This window comes from Lissotriton helveticus, chromosome 7 (assembly GCF_964261635.1).
Source record: "Lissotriton helveticus chromosome 7, aLisHel1.1, whole genome shotgun sequence".
In the NCBI taxonomy this organism is placed as follows: Eukaryota; Metazoa; Chordata; class Amphibia; order Caudata; family Salamandridae; genus Lissotriton; species Lissotriton helveticus.
The window spans coordinates 451,894,738-451,917,819 of record NC_136068.1 but is presented as its reverse complement, the minus strand read 5'-3'; the positions used below and the strand labels follow the sequence as shown (position 1 = coordinate 451,917,819).

The 23,082-nt window shown below is 44.3% G+C and overlaps 1 protein-coding gene across 1 annotated transcript in view; it reads left to right on the top strand.

Moving 5' to 3' along the window:
- The window catches only part of PPP4C (protein phosphatase 4 catalytic subunit), a 182,665-nt gene that overhangs the window by 88,589 nt on the left and 70,994 nt on the right, over positions 1 to 23,082 (top strand). The window contains exons 3-5 of the mRNA XM_078652391.1: positions 17,533 to 17,584; positions 17,729 to 17,779; positions 17,946 to 18,047. Of these exons, the coding sequence (XP_078508517.1) occupies positions 17,533 to 17,584; positions 17,729 to 17,779; positions 17,946 to 18,047 (205 nt within the window). The remainder of the gene's footprint in view (positions 1 to 17,532; positions 17,585 to 17,728; positions 17,780 to 17,945; positions 18,048 to 23,082) is intronic.

The following is a 23,082-nucleotide window of genomic DNA, read 5'->3' as shown; positions in this document are numbered from 1 at the left end:
AAATACATAAAGACACAAGTTCAAAATGACATCCCTCCAAGAGATCATTCCTCAGATAAGGGACGGAGACTTCATGTCCACCATAGACCTCAAAGCTGTGGAAAAAGCTATTCACGCAACTATGAAGAATAAAGCACCGGGCCCCGACGGGGTCCCGGCCGACTTCTTCAAACACTCCCCAGGCCTGTGGGCGGAAGTCTTGACAAATGTATTTAATGCAGCCACAGGTAACTCCCTCCCAACCTCATGGGCAACTTCCATCATAGTCCCAATCTTTAAGAAAGGCCACTGTGATGACCCTGGGTGTTATAGGCCCATATCCCTCCTGGACTCTGCGGTTAAGATTCTAGGCAGACTGCTAACCAAGCTGAGGGAGAGCATGGAGAACTGTGGCGGGCTGGCTAACATCCAATATGGGTTTAGGGAGAAGCGGGGGACATTGGAGCAGTGCTCAAATCTGCACCTCCTGATTGCGAAGTACACGGTGCCCAAGGAGGGGTCCTTATTCCTTGCGTTTATGGACCTCTCCTCGGCCTTCGATCTGGTAAACAGGACAAAGTTGTGGACCTCCCTGATGAGGATTGGGATAGACGAGGCCCTGGTTAGGTTTATGGCCTCCCTTCACCAGGATCTGTCCGCCATGGTTAGGGTCACCAGGGAGGGAAGATGCAGCCCCCCGTTCAAGTCTATGCGAGGGGTACGGCAGGGCTGCATATTGGCCCCCTTAGTGTTTACCATATACATTAACGGATTGGGGAGCCACCTTGAGGAGTCGGAGAGGGACGTCCCGCGTGTAGGAGAAGCTAAGATTCCCGCTCTCCTATACGCGGACGACGCTGTACTCATTGCTCGCACTGGTAATGGACTGCAGAATTTGTTGCACGCATTTGGCGCCTTCATAACCGATTTGGACATGAAGGTTAATGCTGGCAAATCTCACACGATGGTGATCGGAGCCCATAGACGCAAAGGGAAGCCAAAAACATATAGGTGTAAGGGTCAAGTAGTCTCTAGAACAGCAACTTTTCCCTACCTGGGGGTGCTCTTCTACGAGAGGGGTTCGTGGGGCCCCCAGGTGAGGGTAAAATCCGTATCAGTGGCCAGGTCAGCGGGGGCCCTTATGACCTTCTCTAAAAGATTGGGGGCTAGGCCAATGGAGGCACTTTTGAAGGTTTACAGCACTAAATGCATACCTATTGCAATGTATGGAGCTCCCATCTGGGGATATGCCCAGCTAGAGCCCATACAGAGGGCAGAAAACAGGTTTTTGCGCTCACTATTGACTGTCCCCACCTCCACCCCAACATATTCCATTCATGCGGAGGTTGGTTTGGACCGTATCACAGACAGGCTTAGCTTGGCCCCGTTGATCTTTTGGCTAAGGACATGGCTTAACAAGGAGCTATCTCTGAATCATTTAATCATGGAGGATGTCATGTCCTTAGATCACCATAAAAAGATTCTGTGGCTGGACTACCTGAGGAAGTCTTTTGAGCGAATAGGGAGATTGGAACTTTTTGACTGCCCCTCACGTATTCGTAACACGGACGTAGCTCTAGTCAAGAGACAGTTCTTGTCCCTGGCCAGACTTGTGCGCGAGGAAAAAGAACTGCAGAAGCCGATGGTGAGGTCTCATTATATTTTAACTAATTCCACTTCCATGGAACCTTACCTCAGCATTGTCACTAGTCCTTTCCACAGATTTCTGTTGACCAAATTTTGTTTTATTCTCATTCATTATCATTTGGGTAGCTACCATTCCTGGGTTAAACCAGAATTAGCCCCCCCGTTCCTGTGACTTCTTTTCAACCCAGGATACCATGCATTTTGTTATGTTTTGCTCTTTATTTTCAGTTCCCCGTAACAAATATTTGTCACCAATGCTGAGGGAGGCTGGCTTCACACAAGTTAGACCGGCACTTCTGTATCTTCTGACTATGTCTAACATTCGCACCATGTTTTGCATGGGTAATTTTTTGGCAGCAGCTTCACAGATTAAATCGAGCCATGAATCATCAGCTAGCACCCATTGACTGCTCACCTCCTGAGCCCCACCTTGTCATTTTGCACTGCACACTGCTTTTTTGCACAATTGACCTTATTTACTGCCTTGTTAAATGAACTTTTTAAATACCTCTGAAAATGTTTTTATTAATTTTATTCAAAATCATGTACCTGAAATCATGTCTGTTACGGTATCATTGTATTTTAAAATGTATGAATTGTTTGGCTTTTTATGATTTTATCAAAATCAAATAAAAGTATTTTGACTGACTAAAGTCTGCACCAAGGGTGTTCACCAAATGTCTCGCAGCCGTGGCAGTGTACCTGCGCAGAGAAAGGATTCATGTATACCCTTACCTCGACGACTGGCTAATAAAAGCAAGTACACACCGGACATGCAAGGAACACGCACAGCGGTTCAGAGACCCTGACAGACCTGGGATTCTCCATACACTGGGGAAAATCCTCTATGGAACCAGAGCAAGTGAAGATCTTCCTAGTAGCACAGATAACACCATACAGAGGAAGGGTTCCCCAGCTACAAGAGAACCCTTGCCCTGCCGAAGGAGACAAGCCACTACCAGAAGGGGCAAGCTCTGACAGTGAGGACAGCGAGCAAGATCATGGGGATGATGGCGCCCTGCATACACCTGGTCCCAAATATACGGCTCCACATGAGACCATTCAGGAATGGCTGCAACAGCAATGGTAACAGGAAGTTGGGAAGATCTAGTTGTTGTAACACATGCAGTGCAGAAGGAGATTACATGGTGGAGCAGGAGAACATAACAAGGGGAAAGCCCTTAACACCACCAACCCCAATGGTGACCATCACCACAGACGCATCCCAGATGGGATGGGGAGCACACATTAACAAACTCAAAGTGAGGGGTCTGCGGACTACAGCAGACGCGGTCAGACACATCAACTACCTGGAACTGAAGACCGTGTTGTTCCTCGCTTTTCCCCCAATACCACTGATACACAGAGTACTCAACAAGTGCAGAACCAGCAACATGACACTGATCCTGGTGGCACCCCAGTGGGCCAGGCAGACCTGGTACTCACAGATAATTGAAATTGCACAGGGACCACCCCACAAGTTCGGGAAAAGGAAAGACTTACTCTCCATGCAAAACGGAGAAGTACTAGAGCCAGAGCGCCTCAGCCTAGCAGCATTGCTCCTGAAGACATAGTTTGCACACCTAAGGTTACCGGAGAGCACCCTGCGGGTGCTACGAGAGGCAAGGAGACCTAGCACACGAAGGTGCTATGTGGCAAAATGGAGGAGGTTCACACAATGGTGCAGCAAGAAGAAGCTACACAAAAAGATGACCAGGGAATCAACGGTACTAAGATATCTCGCGCACCTACTGAAAGCAAAACTAAGTTCATTCTTGCTAAGAGTACACCTAGCAGCGATAGTAGCCTACACAAGAGGAGAAACAGGGAAGAGCTTCTTTACATCATAGATAGTAAAGAGATTCCTGGAAGGGGCAAAAAGGATCGCACCACCTAAGAGGATGCCGCCACCGGCATGGAACCTTAATTTAGTCCTAACAGAGCTCATGAAAGCGCCCTTTGAACCCATTCATAAGGCCTCCCTAAAAATGCTGACAATGAAAACATGTTTCAAAAGATTTGGCAAACCCAATATACCCTTGTAGGCTTGGGCAATGAAATTAGTCAGATGAGGGGGTGTCTACAAGGGATTTCACCTAATTCACAAAGTAGTTGTGGTTCATACGTGATTTACGAGTCAATGCAATACAGTCCGACTCCGAGGTGTCCAGCAAGACAACCAACAACATGTGATTCACAAAGCACAAAGGAAAACAAAAGAAAAACAAAGCACACGGAAGATCCTAGTCAAAAGGAAGAATTTATCTGATAAAACATAAAGAAGGGTGCAAATCAATACAATAAATATCGGCAAAAAAGTTATGAGAAAGATGCACAAATAAATTTCAACACACAATTCATAACCAAACGTCCGCTCCTAAACATGACAAAACCAATATTATCCGGTCATCAATAAATATGGTTTGAAAAAGAAAGATTTCTTGGAGTTGGCGAGAATGTCGACGTTTCGGTCTCAGTGGCTTCAGTCCATTAGACCACCTTCAGGACACAAGATTTAATGCCAGATGTATAACCCTAAACAAATATAACAATATATTATATCATCATATTACATAGTATTAAAACCAATTAAATCATTTAAACCAGAGATGGACCGTGTGGAAAGAGGGCAAAGGTGAAAGTCACAGATAAAAAACACCCATGTCAAAAAATCACATTTGTGCAGAGCCCAAAAGAGTGCGGGGATATCGGGGAAAATCTCAACACCTGTAACTTCATGTGTTAACGACACTAATTCAGAAGTGACATAGGCTTACTTCTATGGTGGTCACAAGGAAAAACTGGTGTTGACCTTGGATGAAAAACGATAATTGCAACCCAGCGTTAAAATTGCTGTCCGAGGAAATCAAGGAAATGATAATTAATCCACTCATCAACCAGGAGTTTGGAGGTATAGAGCTTATCCATTCAAATGCATACCTCATAATGACAGACAGCCTAAATGTCTGCACAGAGAAGCCAGCGATGGGTCTTCTAATGTTCTTTGAAGATGAAAACAACTCCAAATTCTATGAGGGTATACAATGTATGAGACCTCAGAAAAGGCTGTAATGTAAGCTGGTCGTGACCAGCGGTTGTTTCAAACAAAACAGAAAAGAGTGGTACTAATTGATGTGTGATGATAACTGGTACCTCACTTGAATCAAAAACTAACTGAAAAGACAGCACTCCTCAAAAAAACTATAATTAAAATGGTGTACTGTCTAAGCTGATGTGTTGTGCAGATCTTCCATGTGCTTTGTTTTTCTTTTGTTTTCCTTTGTGCTTTGTGAATCACATATATTGTTGTTGGTTGTCTTGCTGGACACCTCGGAGTCTGACTGTATTGCATTGACTCGTAAATAACGTATGAACCACAACTACTTTGTGAATTAAGTGATAATGAAAACAGCCTTCCTGGCGGCAATCACCTTGCTGCGCAGGGTAAGCAAACTACAGGCGCTAACGCTACAAGAACCCTACATCCAAATACACAATGATAGGGTGGTAATGAGAACTGACCCACACTTTATGCCGAAGGTGGTGCAAGGTTCCACATCAACCAGACAGTACAAATGCCAAGCTTCTTTCAGAAACCATCCACAAGTGCAGAGAGGGCACTGCACACTCTGGACGCTAGAAGAGCAGTAATGCACTACATAGAAAGAACCAAAGAGCACAGGAAAACAAAGCAGTTTTGTGTCCTTCGCAAGTAGTTTCCTGGGTAGACCAGTAACAAAGGGAACTATTGTACGATGGATCGCACAAACTATACAATTCTGCCACAGACAGGCAGGCCAAGAACTAGCAGAAGGGGCACGAGCCCACTCTACCAGGAAAAAAAGGAGCAACAATAGCCTTCCTGGCTAACACACCCATTGAAGACATATGCCTGGTGGCAACATGGGCTTCAGTGCACACGTTCACTAAGCACTACTGTGTGGATATACAAATGAACAAGGAAGCACAAGTAGGACAGTAGGTGCTTCAACATATATTCAACAACCAACGCTCTTCTTGCACCCAGCCGCCACAAACATAACAACCCGCTATAAAGTCTATGCACAGCATAGTGAATCCAGAAAGATTCATGCTGCCAAATGAATAGTTTCTTACCTGTCGGTGTAGTTTTGCAGCTTGAATATCTTTCTGGATTCACTAGCGGACCCACCCACCTCCGCCAGAAAGATGAGGCAGGAGAAGAAGGTAGTAACACATGGTTTATAGAGAAACAGAGACCTTAAAGGACAAAGCGGAAAAATCACTTACTCGAAGAAGAAATAGAAAACATTGCCAAAGGATTCACAAACTGAACACAAAACAAGAAAAAAGAATCCGAAAATGGCGCCCAAAGGTGGGAGCTTCCGCAGGAAGCGTGCCGACGTCTCAGGAAGTCCACCAAAAGGTGGGACTTCGACGCCCAACTGGGCTATGAAAAAAAGAAAGGAAAGACTAAGATTCCTGACCCAACCACCAGACCGCGGAATAATGCACAGCATAGTGAATCCAAAAAGATATTCAAGCTGCAAAACTACACCGGCAGGTAAACTATTCGTTCTTGAAGATGCTCACATTCCACGGGAGTACTTTAATGTATTTATGCTATTGCCCTTCCCTAAGTATAATCAAAGGAGAGAGTCTGTTAGGTCTGAGCCGTGCATATTGTCACATATAGTGACAGTCACCATTTAAATCTGTGTACATTTTATGTGGTCCAATGGTCAGTTGAGTACTTAAAACTATGCAACACCCATTAATTTTGAGTGTGGGTGGAATTTTGCTTCGAATGCTGCCCCTCGCAGGGAAATGCCGACCACCAGATGTTCAGCAAATCCGTAATGAAGTGCAGCATGCATTGTCGATGTAATCTCCTTTGACTGCAATAACTCTCCACACTCTAGTCATAAAGTCGGCAAATCATGAACCTCACTTTGTCAGGCAGTACATTTTTTAAAAATCTCATGGTGATGATGAGATGCACCGTAAGAAGACAGATTGAGATATTGAAAGTGGTGGTCGTTAAAAAGCAAAAGAAGGTAAGTAACATAATTCTAAGCTCTTTGACAGCTTTTCCTATCCCAGAGATTGCAAACACCTTAGTGGCCCCAGGAACATCCGCAGCAAAGTCGGCCATACCACTGATGAAAATTTTCTTTGGTAGAGGTGGCCACATGCTTTTGCAGTAGCAGGAAAACTGTCAGCTCAGCAGTGACTCCTCTTTTGTCCCCTTCTCTGTTACTCACTTTGCTGGCTGAAAGTTTTACAAACAATTACCCAGAGGGGCAACAAAAAAACCTAAAAGCATGTGTGCTGATTACTGTGCTGAATGGCTCCTCCTCCTCCAGAAATGCCACCAACAAGAATCTCCTGATTCAATCTGGAGCTCCAAAAACTAGGTGAGCACCCTATTGGAGAAACAAGCTGTGTAGGTGTACGCTCATCAAAAAGGAAAGGTTTTGTATTCCTGTTTTTTTTTGTTTTTTTTGTAGAGTTTTATATAGCGCGAACTAGACCCGAACCGAATCGGGTATCAGAGCGCTTTACATAGCACAAGTTACATTTTTACATGAGGACACACACTTTCATTTTTAGGCACGGGGAGATTAAGTGATTTGCCCAGAATCACAGGAGGTTTTGGCATCGTTACCGAGACTGGAACCCAGATCCCCAGGTCCGAGGTCGAGCACCTTAGCCGTTAGGCCAACTCCTCTCTGTTACTTTCTCACTCGAAAAATGAGAACCAAACCGGGGTTTAGGCCCATTTTTCATCTCAGGAAAGCAAGCAAATGGATAAAGGACAAGTTAACCACTATCTTGCGTCAACTTTTTCCACAATTCTTTCAGAGGAACTTTTTTTTTGTCCTCATTTGTCCATATGCAGAACCATCAGAAAAGGGATCAATTTCTACTAGGACAGGGGAACCCGATCTCTCCGTAAAGAGGAGATGTTATAAACATCCTGGGTAGGCTTTAAGGGTTTTATTAACACCCCCCGGCCCGGTCGAAAAGGACTAACTTCACTGAAACAGGTTATTGATATAGTGGCATTAGTGAACCGAAAAACCTGTGTAGCATATTACTAATCATAGGACCAGATGTTTAAAAAGAGGGAAAAACAGAAAACATCAGCAAGCAAAAGAACCAAGGACCCATCAGGGGTTGCAAGTGCTATATGAATGCAAATCTTTCTTCTCCTTTTATCCCTCCGCTATCCTTCTCACTGCAAGTAACAGACTAATATCCACCACTGAAAACTTTATTTCACCATATTAATTCACCACTAATCCGCTGTAGGCTTCCTGAATAGCGTGCGTCGACAAGCGCTATATAAATACAAACCTTTGTCCTCTTCTATCCTTCTGCTATCATTCAAAATCCAAATAACTGACTAACCTATCCACCACTTAAAATGTACTTGCATGTTTCACCATACTAATTCAACACAAATCCTCTATGGGTCCCGGAGTAGCGTGCTACTCGCTGAAAAAGCGCTTCAACGCCTCGTCTGGGGTAGTAAGCGCTATATAAATGCAATTACAATACTAAATTCTAAGTGAGAGTAAACATGACTAAGCTTTGTCTAATTTCTATATGCTTCTAACCATCCCAAAGTTCCCAGAACCTTGTTTTCCTACTGGACCTAATCGCTCGATCAAGGGTTGCCATCTGCGTGAGAACCTACCCTACGACCAATTCCTCCGACTGCGAAGGAACTGCAGCGAGATCAACCAGTATAAGAGACAAGCGTCTGATCTTAAAATGAAACTACAACAAAGAAACTACCCCGACAAAATCATAAACACAGCCATGAAAAGGGCACGCAATAACCATCGCGAGGCTCTCCTGGAGGACAAGGTGCCAAGAGTCAAACCTAAACAGACCAGTATGTGTCACCACATACAGTACACATACCAACAACGTCACGAAAATAATCAACAAACATTGGCGAACACGAACAGGCGGAAAACTCCCTTTTGAGAACCCATTGTTTGCACACAGATGTGGCAGAAATCTAAAAGACATCCTAGTGCATACAAGGCCACAAATCAAACACGAACAATCCACATTACAGAATGTACAGGGCCATTATCCATGTGGGAATTGCAGTAGTTGCCACCTCACCAAAAAAAGCAAGCAATTGATCTTTAGGAATGGCAGCAAGTGGGACCAACGCAAGTTCACAAATTACAATAGCAAACTGGTAGTATACCTAATTACATGTCCATGCGGCCTGGAGTATGTTGGAATGACCACCAGGGCCGTCAAAGTGAGGATCAACGAACATGAGAGCAATATAAGGTGCAAAAAAAGCACAACAAAAATGTCAAACCACTTCCTGCAAGAACAACACTGTGTCAATGACCTGAAAGGGACGGTCATTGAACAGCTTCCATCTGAATCTGGCCTGTTTGAGAAAGAGCAACGATGGGTGTTCCGTCTGGGCACCTACATAGATGGATTAAATGATGACATCCCGTGGGGACTACTCCGCTGAACCCAGCAATATCCGGATTATGAGTATCCCCCTTTTGCTAAAACAACAACTTTTTGCTGAAATGTCAGCAGTGTCTCACAAAATGTACGTACAGGTATATAGCTCTGCAAATCTGGCCCATGACCTGTACAGTTAAAAAAAAAAAACCCTATTACATTGTGTATAATCATATACTTTGTCTTTCTGCTAATAACCTTATTTGGGGCACCAAAATATGCTTCAGATCCAGCTCAGCACGACCATAGCACACCGAGAATGGCCTTTGAATACATTTTCTAGAGCCACCTGAAAAGTTTCTTGAAAAATACATGCGTTACCAAAGTGCCACTATCTAACAACTTCGGGGATTCATAACGTGAGTAAGTAGTTTTGCAGTTTCCTGAGTAAAGGGTTAATACACAACCGCTGCCTATGGGCATGCGCAACTCCTAATACACTTTGGAGCTTCAGAACGCGATGAACACCTCTGCACATGCGCGTGGATTATCACACTACCGGGCCACCCATACGCGCAGCCACGGTATCCAGGCACCGGGATGCCAATGTTTGGGCGTTTTCCGGCCTCAATTAATCAATTAACTGGCCTCATTAAGTTGCGATTGAGGGTACTTAAACCCCAGCACAACACCATTCCTCACCATCGACGGAGCCGCGCAAGGGGAAGAGAACGCTGAAGCAGTCCTTCTATGATCGTGAGTAATGGCATTGGTTGATAGCTACGAGACAACCATCAAACCTGTAAGTAGCACACTTACAACTGCTGTTGATACTTCCTCCATACAGGATGCATATTGGCACGACTCAGCCCCTTTCTTGACGCAGAGGCTCATGAGGCACAACCGGGATTTTGAATAAGTATGTTGAAATTCCTCTTTCTGAAAAACAATTATGTCTGGCACTCACCAGGAATGCCAAATAACGAAACTAGCTCAAATCCACCACAGAGGCTTGAAAATAATGTGTTATATGTTGTGTATAGTGTGTACGGTCTCCCCCACCCCCCTTTTTTCCCTCATAGGCACGAGTACTGCTAGTATGATAAATTATCTTTTTGTCTAGGTATCATCGGCCGAACAATATTATTCCTTCACACCTCCCCTGTTTTCTCGTAAGGTGCAAGAATCGGGAGGGCTGTATTGATTTATGATGGAGGTACATCACCTCTTTTCTTTCCTACAGGTTCGTGAATTTGTGAAAAAAAACCATGATAGGTACAATATAACTATATTCACTTTTCTGTAAATTACAGCTAAGTAGTATATGTGAGTAAGGTGGGGATTTGTGTCACCCCGTCCTGAAGAAGTCCTGCACTCCGAAACATGTCGCCGCACACCCGAGGTTAATGTACATCATACTACATTGAAAACCTCATTTCACACTTTTTTTAGCGACACCAGCCCGGGGACCAATTAAAGTTTTTTGAGTCACCCCACGGGCCAGGTGTCTTTTAACCTTCACTTAGCACTACAAACCTCACTACTCACTGACTTTCACAAATACCCACACACACCACACATAGTCTGTGTACAAAGACCCCTATGATGAAGCATGACACCAAGGGTCCTTTTGGTGTGTGAGGGGTATTTAAAAAAGTGTCCCCCTCCACAGTAGGGGTCACTTACAAACACACCTTGTAGTGGATTCTACTTTGTTTTTGGATACATTTAGGGAGAACGAATCCACTTCTTTCTCTCACTCCCCTTTTTGTTACAAGTATCCTTAAATCTACCTGCCATCTATTGGTGGGAGTGGACTGCCCTAGATTAAGTAAGAGCGTACTTCATCTATCTAAAAATAGATCCTCTAGGCACAAATATGTAATTTCTGTTCCGTGTGACTTTATATATGCAACTATTTCGATGAAATATTTTAACAAGTATCTGCGATGCAATAGTTCGCGCATTTACGCGAATTTAAGCAATTAGCATTGTACATGACTGTTTTTTTATATAGGTTTTAAAAACGAAAACAAAATAAAAGGCATCGTTATTTGCAATGTCAATATCTCTAACTCGCGTAAATGCGAGACCTATTGCATTGCAAATGCTTGTTTGTTTAAGTTTTATATTTTGCTGAAGTTGAGTTGTTTGCTTGGCACTGACAGTGTTCATCTCAACCATCAAGGGGGAACATGTACTTACTCCAGTATTGGAACTTTCATAGATTCACATGCTTGAATCATTCCTCTTCGTCGAGATGGGGCTCCCATCTCGACGACGGGGAATGATTCAAGCATGTGAATCTATGAAAGATTCCAATACTGGAGAACTATAGTTACAGATAAGTAACTTTTTTCATATTTTTGCAGACATGACTGCCATGTGGTACAGCACAAACAGAATGGTGTGGGGTCATGGGTCCTGTACTATTTTACATTACATTTTTTTTATTTAAAGCGATTTTTATATAGCGCAAACTTTACCGGAAGTTGTCAGAGTGCTTTACATAAGAAACAGTTACAAAACATAAGGACTAAGGATTAAATGTGTTACATAAAAGATACAAACAGAAAAAATTGCAAAAAAAATTGCAAATGTATAAGATGTAGAGTCACACAAGGAAGAGATACAAACGGAAAGAAGAGATACGAATGGATATACTCTAAGAGTCATATAGGAATGGTAGAGAGTACAAAGATCTACTGCATATACTGGTGATTAGAGTTGTCTCTATATACAGAAAAGCAGAGTTCCATTAAGTGGGGTCGGAGGGGGGATGCAGTCACAGCACCAAGGGAGGGTGGGAGGGATACAAGGTTATGGAGAAAAGGCAAATCAGAAAAGGGAAGAAACATTTGAGGATCGTCCAGGGGGAAAAGGGTTAAAGGACGAGGGAATGGACTAGATGGCGGATCAGAGTCCAGAGAAAAGCGGCCGAGATCAGCAGCAAAATGGCGGCCAGGACAAAAGAAAAAGTAAAGAAGTCTAGGAGAGTCCGTGGCGTAGTTTCTTTCATTCGAATGTGGCTACAGGGCTGCTGCATCTGGTGTTTTCACAGCCCTGCTGCTTTGTTTTGCGGAGGGGTGTGTGTGCCCAGAGTGCCGCTCTGCACCGGCCCTCCCTGCTGGCCCAGAATTGCAGGGGCTGCCGGAGACGTGGGGCTCTGCTTGCGCTGGTTGCTGAGGCAGAAGGTGCAGATCTCCTTGGGCTGCGAGTTATCACCCTCCCGGGCTGCTGCCCTGCTGGTGGTGGTGGTAGAAGGTGGTGGTGTGGCACTGCTGCCCGTCGCCCACCAGCAGCACTTTGCCCAGGTGGGAGATGTAGCTGGAGGCCAGCCGCAGGCCCGTCTCGATCTTGGAGAGCTTGTGGTCGGCGGGCTCGTGGGGATGAGGGTGCGCAGGGCGGTGAAGGCCGTGTTGACGCTGTTGGTACGGTCGCGCTCCCACGCGTTGGCCGTGTGGCGCTGGCGCGGCTCCCAGTGCAGCCGGTGGGTTGTGTGGGTTCATCCACCCTGGTTGTTGTGTGGGTTCATCTGCGCTTGGCGCGGGTGCTAAGTAGCACCGCGCTTTAGGCTTCCGGGAGATGCAGAGCCTTCCTGCTGTGGTAGCCTCTGGGCCTCTACCCTTTGTGACCCCTCTTGCTTTAAGGCAATGCACTGCTGGGCTACGCGCTCAGGATGTCCTTATGTCCGCCCTTTTGGAGTCAGGCAAGCGTGTTTATACCGATATTGCCGGAATCAGCTCCTAATTCAAATAATACCTCACCGGAGCTTCAGATGTGTGTCTGACGTCACTCGACATAGATGTCCTCAGTGCAGCTCACAGCAACTTCACTCGCCGAGTGTAGAAGCCGGCATTATTTCCGTTAGCAAGGACTCGCTTCTTCTTCCCGAGACCTTCCGATCACCGTGTCTTTGTTCAGCAGGCGATTTCTACGGCCCTAGCCCGAGGCACGGGCTAGGGCCTCGAGACGCAGGCGCAGCATGATCTTAAGTGGCTGAATGCTCTGGGTATATTCCAGATCGCCCAGCACCTAGCAGAATTTTTAAATGCCAAGGCAGATTGACTCAGTTGAGGTTGACTAGCTGCTCACAAATGACACTTGTACCCAAAGATGGCATAGGACTTCTTCCAGCAATCGGAAGAACCCTAGCTCGATCTATTCACCATCGTAGCGAATGCGCGGTGTACAGACTTTAGTGCTATGGAGTGCTCAAAGTCTTGTCTCACTCTGAAATGCCATTTGTCTCGACAGGTGCTCAAGGGTGCCTGTATGCCTTTCAGCCCCTACTTCTCCTGCCAAGAGTACTGAAAAAGACTAAGAAAGACCGGACTCAAGGCGTCCTAGTGGCTCTGGACTTGGCAAGGACAGTGTGGTACCTAGAATAACATCTTTCCCTCACTACGACTGCCCCTTCGGGTGGACCTCCTGTTGCAGTAGGTGGGTCTGGTCGTCCACCCGAACCTACACAGCCTATACCTCCATGTGTAGAAATTGAGCAGCAACAGTTGATGGCTTTCAACATCCCTCCTGAAGTGGGAGATGTTTCTGGTGTCCAGGCGTCTTTCCACCAAAATTGTACATGCAGGACACCGGGATAAATATATTCTCTGGTATTCTCCCCATGGTATTTAGCTTTTGCAGGCAAAGTTAACTGACCTCCTATTGTTTTCCTTAGTCTGGTAAGCCTTGCTTTGGCAATAGTTAAGAGCTACATTTTGGCCTTTTTGGGTTTGCCAAAATTGCCATCTCTTTTCAAATCACCTTTTGTGATGCGTTTCTTGAAAGGGCTGGTCCACATGAGTTGCATGCTGGCATATTCTGATTTCTTTGGACTCTACATCCGATCGCCTGGACCGACATCAGAAAGAAACTCTTGTCAGTGTACGAAAGGGTGCAGGTATACCAGCCCTCAACGTTTAATCTGCAGCAGGACAGACCTGACCTGGAGACAGACAGCGCCCCTTACTGACCAGTGAGGCAATTGCTGTTAAAAATTCTCCGGATCCAGTCTGTTGCTTGGGAGTATTCACAAGGTGAAGAATCTACAGGTTTGTCAATAGCAGAAAAGGTGTTACTGAAGGTAAGTAACAGTGAATTTGCGCTTTCGACTTGAGCCCAAGTGCCTCTAGTCCCCAGAATGTCTTGTCCTGAAGAGACTCCGACATCCAGATTGGAGTCGAAACGTCGGCAACCAATAAAGTATAGTCCTGAGAATACCGGAACACACTTTTGGACCTAAAAGGATTGAATCAGAATTCCTAATGGAAATAGTTTAAATTCCAATAACCTGCCTTTTAATATGGTCACTTCACTGGGGTCACATAGTCACTTCCCTCTACTTTCATAAGCGTCTATACAGTATCAATATATGTTGTGTTATGAGTCTGTGCTTTTATTAAGAATTTTGTATGTACAAATAAATATCACCCACTTCAGCTGCAGTGAGTGTTAACGATTTATACCTGGGGCTACTTTTCTCTAGTTAAAGGACGAAATAAACACAATGTGAAAATTAATTTAGACATATTGTTCAGATTACTTCTCTTGTCAGGCTTGACAAAGTTGTTGTAAAAAGTCATGTTTTTGCAAAAGTCAAAAAAATAAAAAGTGTCCTATTATTCTGAGCTATTTTGCACTTACTTTCATACCTCTAATCCTATAGTTGTTTATAGAGCAATGTGTACAAAAGAAGCTGTAATGATGTCATCAGTGATCTCTTTTGAGAGGTCATCTGTGATCTAATGATGTCATAGAACATCTCATGAGTGATATATAAGCTATATTAAAGTTGCACCACTTTCCAATTGTATACAATCAAATCAATTGATATCCAGTCCGTTTTGAAAAAGATGATTGAAATTCCTTCTTTATTGCTTTTTCTCTCTTTTTAAATGACCCACAGCCAACGTGTTTCGTTCTGTAAACAGAACTTCTTCAGTACCTGGACTGTGCTCCCTGGGGGTTTTAATGGTATGGAGGAGGAGGGGGTGCACAGACCCACTCCATTTTCAGTAATTTTGGTCCGAGGGGTGGGCTCTCCGGTGGCCTTTAGGGGCTCAGGAAGGAGGGGACAGGGCTTGTGGCCCCTCCTCCATTATTCTAGAAATTAGCCCTGACGATAGGGTTCCCGGGGGCCTCTGGAGACTACAGCTTGGGGGCGTCAATTTCAAAATAAACAGCCCCCAATTGCATTTTGCACGTCTCCAAGTTTCATCACAGAACTTTAATTAGAAGCATACCATATGGTAAACTTTTGCGAATGCGTAGAAATTGTTCCAATGACGAGTGTTTCAAATAGTTATAAAGAGGGAACAAAGAGGTTGCAAATAAGATATCAAAAAGGGTCTTGTTAGGGTAACACAGAAATCCTTTATGCAAACACTCCTAACCAAAAAAAGAAGACTCTAGCATACAGCCGGCTACAACTTAGAAGACCAATTTTACCATATAGAAAAGATAGTCAGCAAATACAAAAACTTTTCAATAGACATTGGAACTTAATCTGCCATGATCCATACATTGGAAGCATATTAGGAAAAGTACCATCTCTTAAAGAAAAATTAGTCGGAAGTCACTTTAAGGACCGTAAACCATAGGATTGGATCACCAAATCACAAACCGGCTTTTTCAAATGGAATGCCTATAAAGCTTGCAAGAGTGGAAAAAATAGGAGACCAATAATGGACAGGAATAACCATTTAATTCAGAGTACACTAAAAATCACTTGTGACTCTAAATATGTGGTATATGGCAGGGTGCGAGTATGGCCTCAAATACATAGGCAGTACTACTTGAAAGCTCAAGAGGAGGATTCTAGAACACATTTGTGCAGTATCGTATAAGGATCCCTAGCTATGCAATAGTAAAGCATTACATGAAAGAACCTTAAAATTATTGGAAAGCAATGAAGTTTTATGATATTGCCATGATCACACAAAATGAAAGCTGTGGTGAAAGAATAAAACCACTGACGCCTGGAGTCTAAAGTCATTATACGACTGAAAACAAAGACATTTGGTCTCCATAACGATGAAGAATTATTTATTTATTGGTAATCAGTGTGGAAATAGTTTCTTAACTCTGTATTCAATTGAACAAACGGCAACAAAGATTATTGTAATTTAGATCTTTACGGATATTTCTCTGGTAAATGTTGGAAATGGAGATGTCTCAACTGCCAGTGAAGTTCTCAACTTTTTGACTTTACTGTCCTACAGAGCGGACAACTCCTTTGGGCATCTACAAGAAGCCGAATCACTGAGGCCAATTAATTAGGAATCCAATCATATTTGAGCACATGTTTTACTAATTGAAGAACTTGGCAGTGACTGGTAGAGGTTGAGATTGTACTAGTGTACCATGTAAACTTCCACACGGGGAGGATCCACAACATTGTAGACCCTCTCCCAGTGCCACCCTAAACACATACCACTATTTACTCACTCTAGCTGTCTTAGCATTGATTAAAGTAAGGTGCTGACTGGGCATATTTCTGTGAATAAAGGCTAGTAAGTGGTCCAAGCACATTTAAGCATGGGGATGTGGGGAGATGACCGTGACGGTGTCACTGAGACGCAGACCTTTAATTGCTCTTCAGTCCTGGTCTAAAACACTCCCTACTTTTCCACACAACTCTTCCTGTCTAACTTGATCTTTCCTTTAAGTTTCCTTTTTATCATAGTACTTCGATCACCAACCACTCTGCTGATGCATTTGGAGGCTTAACACCAGGGCTGCTGATCATGTGAATAAGTGAAAGGATTTATTGGTCTCTTGAAGTCTGTCCTACGGTCAGGTTACAGGAACAATAGAGCTTTTTATTCTGCCAAGCTGCACAGGTGGCCAGTGCAATATAGCAGTGCTGGTGGAGTCTTGGACTGACACCTCTGTTTTTGAGAGTATTTGCTTCATTAAGGGAGACATCCTTTACCCTGCATGGGTTACTCTACATGCCATTTCCCTGCATGTTATACGCCGCAAAATCTTTTACAAGGTAGGGCTTTACACCACAAGCTATTTCTGCGCATTCCTGTAAGTAATACCCAGTGAAGTTAGAATAGTAAATTGCATTGTAATTGGGGAATGCGTTGTAATGGAATGCGTTGTAAAAGATTTTGCGGTGTAAAAACGGCGGGGTAATAGTACGTGGAGTAAAAGTGTGCAGGGTAAAGTGTCTTATTCCTTCATTATAGATGGTGGAACAGGCCGGTATGTTGCTGATCTGGTGGGCTTGCCTGTACTTGTACAATAATTTATAGCCGGTTTTCCTACAATTAGTTTAAAACGCACATACTTAAAACTATGTTCAAGTGACTGAGGGTATGGGGAACTTCAGAGTGCGTTTTTGTGAGGAACAGTGGTCTCCTCTGCTTGTGCATTTACACACACTAGTCTTCTGAATCCTGAATTTGGCACTTAGTTGTTTCCACTTGCAGTTTCTCAGCTATTTCTTTTGTTTTTCTCTTCCAGGGAGATATTGGTGGAGGAAAGCAATGTACAGCGAGTTGACTCTCCAGTCACAGTGAGTATGGCTTTTATAATACAAACAAATATCTGTGAAAATTCTTTAGTGCTTCTGCCGTTTGTGACCTAGATATGGTTTGTTAAATGAGCTGCTGGGTACATGAGTGGCTACACTTTTATGGATGTTCTTATTTCCTTGCAGGTATGTGGAGACATCCATGGCCAGTTCTATGACCTTAAAGAGTTATTTAGGGTGAGTGCTGGTTCTTTCCTTTTTCGTGTTTTAAGTCCATCGCTCATTCCATCTTCCCATATGCTGGATCTTTTTGTACTGGTAACAGCGTGGCCCTTCTGAAATGCAACACCCACAGCCCCAACCTTCCACCTTCTGTCATTTCTCCCATCTCGTTTTCTTGTAGGTTGGAGGCGATGTTCCAGAAACCAACTATCTCTTCATGGGTGACTTTGTTGATCGTGGTTTTTACAGCGTAGAGACCTTCCTTCTGCTGCTAGCGTTGAAGGTATGTAGCTGCTTCGTTCTGCACTCGGACATAGGTCTTTAATGTAGGAGTCATTGGGATAGCATTGCTCAAGGCTGGGGATGGACTAAGGAGAAATGTTTTTTTGTTGATGCTGCAAACCACCACAAGTTTAGTTTTAGAGAGTTTTTAGATAAACTGCGATGCCTTTTTCGCCCCAGAAGCCTGAACAAATGGGGAAATGGTCCCACCCACGTTCCTTGGCTCTTCTCATCCAAAGTTCTTTGGTAGTGTGAAACTGGAATATGTTGTGTTGGTAGATGCTTGAATGAGTACTTCGATGGTGGTATTATGATGACTAGAGGTAGACCCAGTAATATAACTTTTAAATTTACCACAATTGTATTGTCAACTGAAATGCTCTTTAAGAGTACAACCCATCCTTCCATGAATAGTAAAATGAACATGTTCTGTGCGCTCACAAGTGCATTGGAACCACATGGTTGTCCAAATGGTACCACCATACAGCACAATCTTGATGCTTGCCACCATTCAAAGGTACGCCAGAAAACAGCTCACACTCATGCACACCGTATACCATGGGTTCCAATTTATTGGCTGTGGGATTACATCTACCAGCACAATGAAATCTGCCATCAACCTGAAACGAGAAACAATAAGGACCTACAGCTAACTTCCTAAATGTGCATTTCTTACAAATTGGAAGGGAAGTCTCTTGAGATATTCTTAAACAATCTAAAGAACAGGCCCATCTTTTCAGCAGACCGTTCCCTCGTTATGTACTCTACCTTGACTACTCTCTCTCCCGGCTGCTTCACTTTTCTACAGATGTATTCTGTTGCTTCATTGGGGCTCTTTTTGACCTCCTTTGGCTTCTTGTCATTTTACCTTAGCTTGGCATTATTCTTCACTATTTTGTACTCTGCCAAGAGGTTGTATAGCTGGTTGCAGCACCCTGTTACTTGTCGGTACTCTCATTTCCTCATCTCTAGTCAGGTGCTGCACAATTCATGGAGTCCACAACTAACTATGTGGAAATGAAAACCACGATCTCTTCTCACACAAAGCATGTGCGTTGTCGCAGAGTGGCGTTCTATCCTTCCTGAGACCTCTTGCTACAGAGTGGAGAACGATTTTGTACATGCAAGCTTTAATGTGTACATGTTTCATTCGGAACCTCTTTATGGTCCAAACTTTTATACCTTGGAGATTCTTTTAAACTTTGAGCGTTCTCTTGAAATTATCTGAGTCTTTGAGATTAGTCAGATGGAAATTCATATCTGTATCGCTGGTGGAACAAATCTGGTTCTCTGAAAAGGAGCAACTCTTCTTTTCATTGTTTGAATTGCTTTCTAGTAGGTATATTTTGGTATACTCTTGGAAACAAAATCTCTGCCTTGCCCATCTGTTGTCCGAGACTGACACCATCTGGGCAAAGTTTTTCCATTTGAAGATTCTCCCTTAAACAAAAGATCTCCACGCATTTATTATCCAGAAACATATTTTACAATACAATTTTTAGGTTGAGGTTAAATGAAAACATGCCTATTGGTAGAAACGTTTTGGATCACATTTTTAAAATGTTAATTTTAAATTATTTTCTCCTGTGTTTTTTCTCTTCTAGTAGACCCTTCATGAGTTTCGCTTTTCATGGCTACCTGTGCCTATAGTAGAACCTCTTATCTGAAAAAGACACGTTAGCGATAGATTCCTTACCTTAGAATATCCCCAGGCGTCAGACTGCATCCGGAAAGTTTTTTCGTCAGCAGTACCCCTGCGCTTCCCTAGGTGGCGTAGTGCGGCTCCTTGTCCGTCGCTGGAGTCATAAGCGCCGAGATGATGTTACGGAGACTACTTAGGTGCCACCCACACGCGCTGACGTCAGTTCTTACTTTTTCCGCGCCAGTAAGCGCAGATCCGGTTAGAGCTCGTACCCTAGTCACTTTTTGACTATCTTTTTGAGACTTTTTGTCTCCTGTACTTTTAAATTTACTCTTGTGCACGTAGGGATGCCTGGTTTTAAGTCTTGCGGGGCATGCCGTCGCAATATGTCGGTGGCGGACCCCCACAAAGTCTGTCTCTACTACCCGGAGTATGACCACGACTCCCGGTCTTGTTTGGACTGTCGGGCCATGGCCACGAAGGCATTGAGGGAGCGGCGCCGGAAGCTGCTTCAGGTCCGGCACTCGTCCCTGCGCCATTCACGGTCCAGGGGCAGCTCCAGAGAACGATCGTGGGGCCACCGTCATCACTCCTCTGGTTCCAAGTCTTCCCCCTCGGATTCGGGTAAGATGACACAAAAGAAGTCGAAGAAGCATTGCCGCTCTCCGACGTCCCTCCTGTCGGTCCCCGGATGCAGACGAGGGGGACAGGGGTTCGGAGCCTGGGAGTCCCGCAACCTACCCGCTTTACCTGGGTGCGTCGGTGACTCTCGCACAGGTGCAAGAATTTCTTGCTACCGTGGACCACCTGTTTAGGCCTCGGGCCCCGCGGTCCAGTGTCAGGTTCCCATTGTGTGGCGGCAGCTCCGGCCACAGCGCCACAGGATCCTGTGCCCCTGGCTCCAGCCACTGCGCCACAAGGTCCACCGGTGCGAGCTTCGCTCCAGCGCCACCCTCGGCTCTGCCTCCGGCGCTGCAGTGGATACCATTGGTTCTACCCCTGCCCAGGTTCCAGGACAATTTTGTTCTGCCTGGGATCCGCACTGGGACACAGCGCCGGTTCGACCCCGGCCGGCGCAGTTTCTGACGCAGTTTCGGACGCCGTTTGTCCCTTTCCCAGCCCTGCTGCCGCAGCCTGTACCACATACGGCGGAGGTGTAGGATCGCTGGGAGGGGTCAGAGGATCCCCTTGCTTGTCAGTGTGACTCTGAGCAGGACTGGTCAGCCTTGATGTCTCCTCTGACCCGGGGTTTACTTCTCTACCTACCACGGAGGAGGGTGCCTCTTACATGGGGGTGCTCCGTCGGGCAGCTGAGGTCCTCCACCTTGACCTCCCTGTGGTGGCCCTAAAAACTAATCTCCTCACTGAGGTGTTCCAGACGGCGTCCAATTCGTCAGAGCCCCTATTGTATCAATAGTTTTAAAAAGTTACAGAAATATAGGTAAAGTATTTGTTTAACAGAACCCCTTTGAAAAGCATTGAATTCTATTAATGTGTCTCGGAGCAACAAAAATATTTTATACATTGCAAAGAGAGATGGAAAGCAGTGTGCAAGTTGTAGGTAAATAACACGGTCAGCAGACAGCCTAAATAATGCATATAGATCTATGCAGTAGCTACTGCACAACCCACACAGCACCTTGGAGAGAGGTGCATTTAGGCCAGATCAGACTTCATTTGAGTATGAATATTAGATCAGCATTTTATGCTTCTATATCACACCAATCGGTAATTATCGTACATGGCGCCAATTTCGAGAGGTTCCCATCTTCTCTGTAAGGGGAAGGGAGGGGTCTGGGCAGGAGGGGTCCACTCTGAAATCTGGGTGGTGCGTACAGGGCTGCCCTAGTCCTGTGGATGTGCCCAGCGGACCCTCCACCATGAAGGCTGAGTCCTCCACCCTCCCTCCAACTTGCACAGTCAAATGCACTCAACATTGGCACAGAGCACACATTACATACTGTACAGCTGTCTGTACATGAGACAATCTCAAGCATACACCCACTACAGATTCTCAAATTACAGGCAGTACAGATGCCCATGCACCACTACACAGGAACTCACTGCAGACCTATTAACATGTATTCTGTTTAACATTCACACTACACACAAGGGTAGCACAATGAACGCACGTTAGAAGTACATATAACAGAGACTTGGGAGCATGCAGACATAGGCACATGCACAAAAGGTTGCAAAGACAAACATAAGGTTGCTACAAAGAAAAGCAGTACAAAGACTAGAAATTCATCAGCTTACACCAGAGACGTGCGCACACATGCACTTAATCCAGATGCGTACATAATAAAGATGCAAACTCTACAAACACAGCATTGGTGCTCATACAAGGACAGATAAACAATGTCTTATTGTTCAGGTTCAAATAATCTTCAGTCAGCAACATGACCACAAAAGCATATATTTAAAAAAAGTACAATCATTACACAAATCAGTATCCCAAATTTCAGTTACTAAAATATACATCATTGGCGTCCTGTATCATAGCTGGATCATGCAGCATATTTCTTTTCCTTAAACTCGTCGCCTAGGTAATCAAATTCAACACTGCATAACAGATTGTTGCGGACTCAAAATGTTGTAGAATCCGGAATCGTTCTTGATGTGTTTCCCGATTTAAAATTGGACATAAAAAATGAGTTCTAAAAACAGAATATAAAGTGCAAAATAACAAAGTGCTTAGTGGACTGTATGGACACTGTTGCATGGATAACGGGCTAAAGAAGCAAATGAAGTCCCAGTGAGGGGAAAAACCACTAAAAAAATGAATCATGTTTACTCAAAGGCGAGTTAAATAGAATCTGTTTTCAGGTGCCTTTATCTATGAGTGATGGGGCTCAATGCCTTCTCAGGTTGCCAATGGAATATATAAATGGATAGTAACCGTAACTAAAACATTCTCGAATCTCATCTTGCCTGTGTGGGCATGATATGTGTTCCATACCAAGGCCTTCGTGTATGGACTTATCTCACTAGTATTCTTGAAGCGAATTCTTGGTCTTGAAGAGTATTTTTTATTGACTTGATCTGTGGGATAGCTAACATATTAGTCTGTTTCAGGCAATACTCCACTAATCCCGAGTAAAACTCAGCTCCGTGCTAGACCAAATTTTAACCCACAGGTTAAGGTAAGGAATCTACTTTTTGTAAGTATTGGTGCATTCGGAGTTAAACCATGTACAAACACATCCATGGGTTCTTAATCCATAATAAAGCATTCCTTGATTTACAAATAGTAGAGAATTTCCCATATACTTGCTGGCTCACAATTGTATCCCATTCAGTGTAGAATTTCCATGTAATTATTGCTCACCATTTCTGTGAAACTTTTACTACTGTCAACATGTTGCCATTTTCCACGTACCCCTTATTTTTT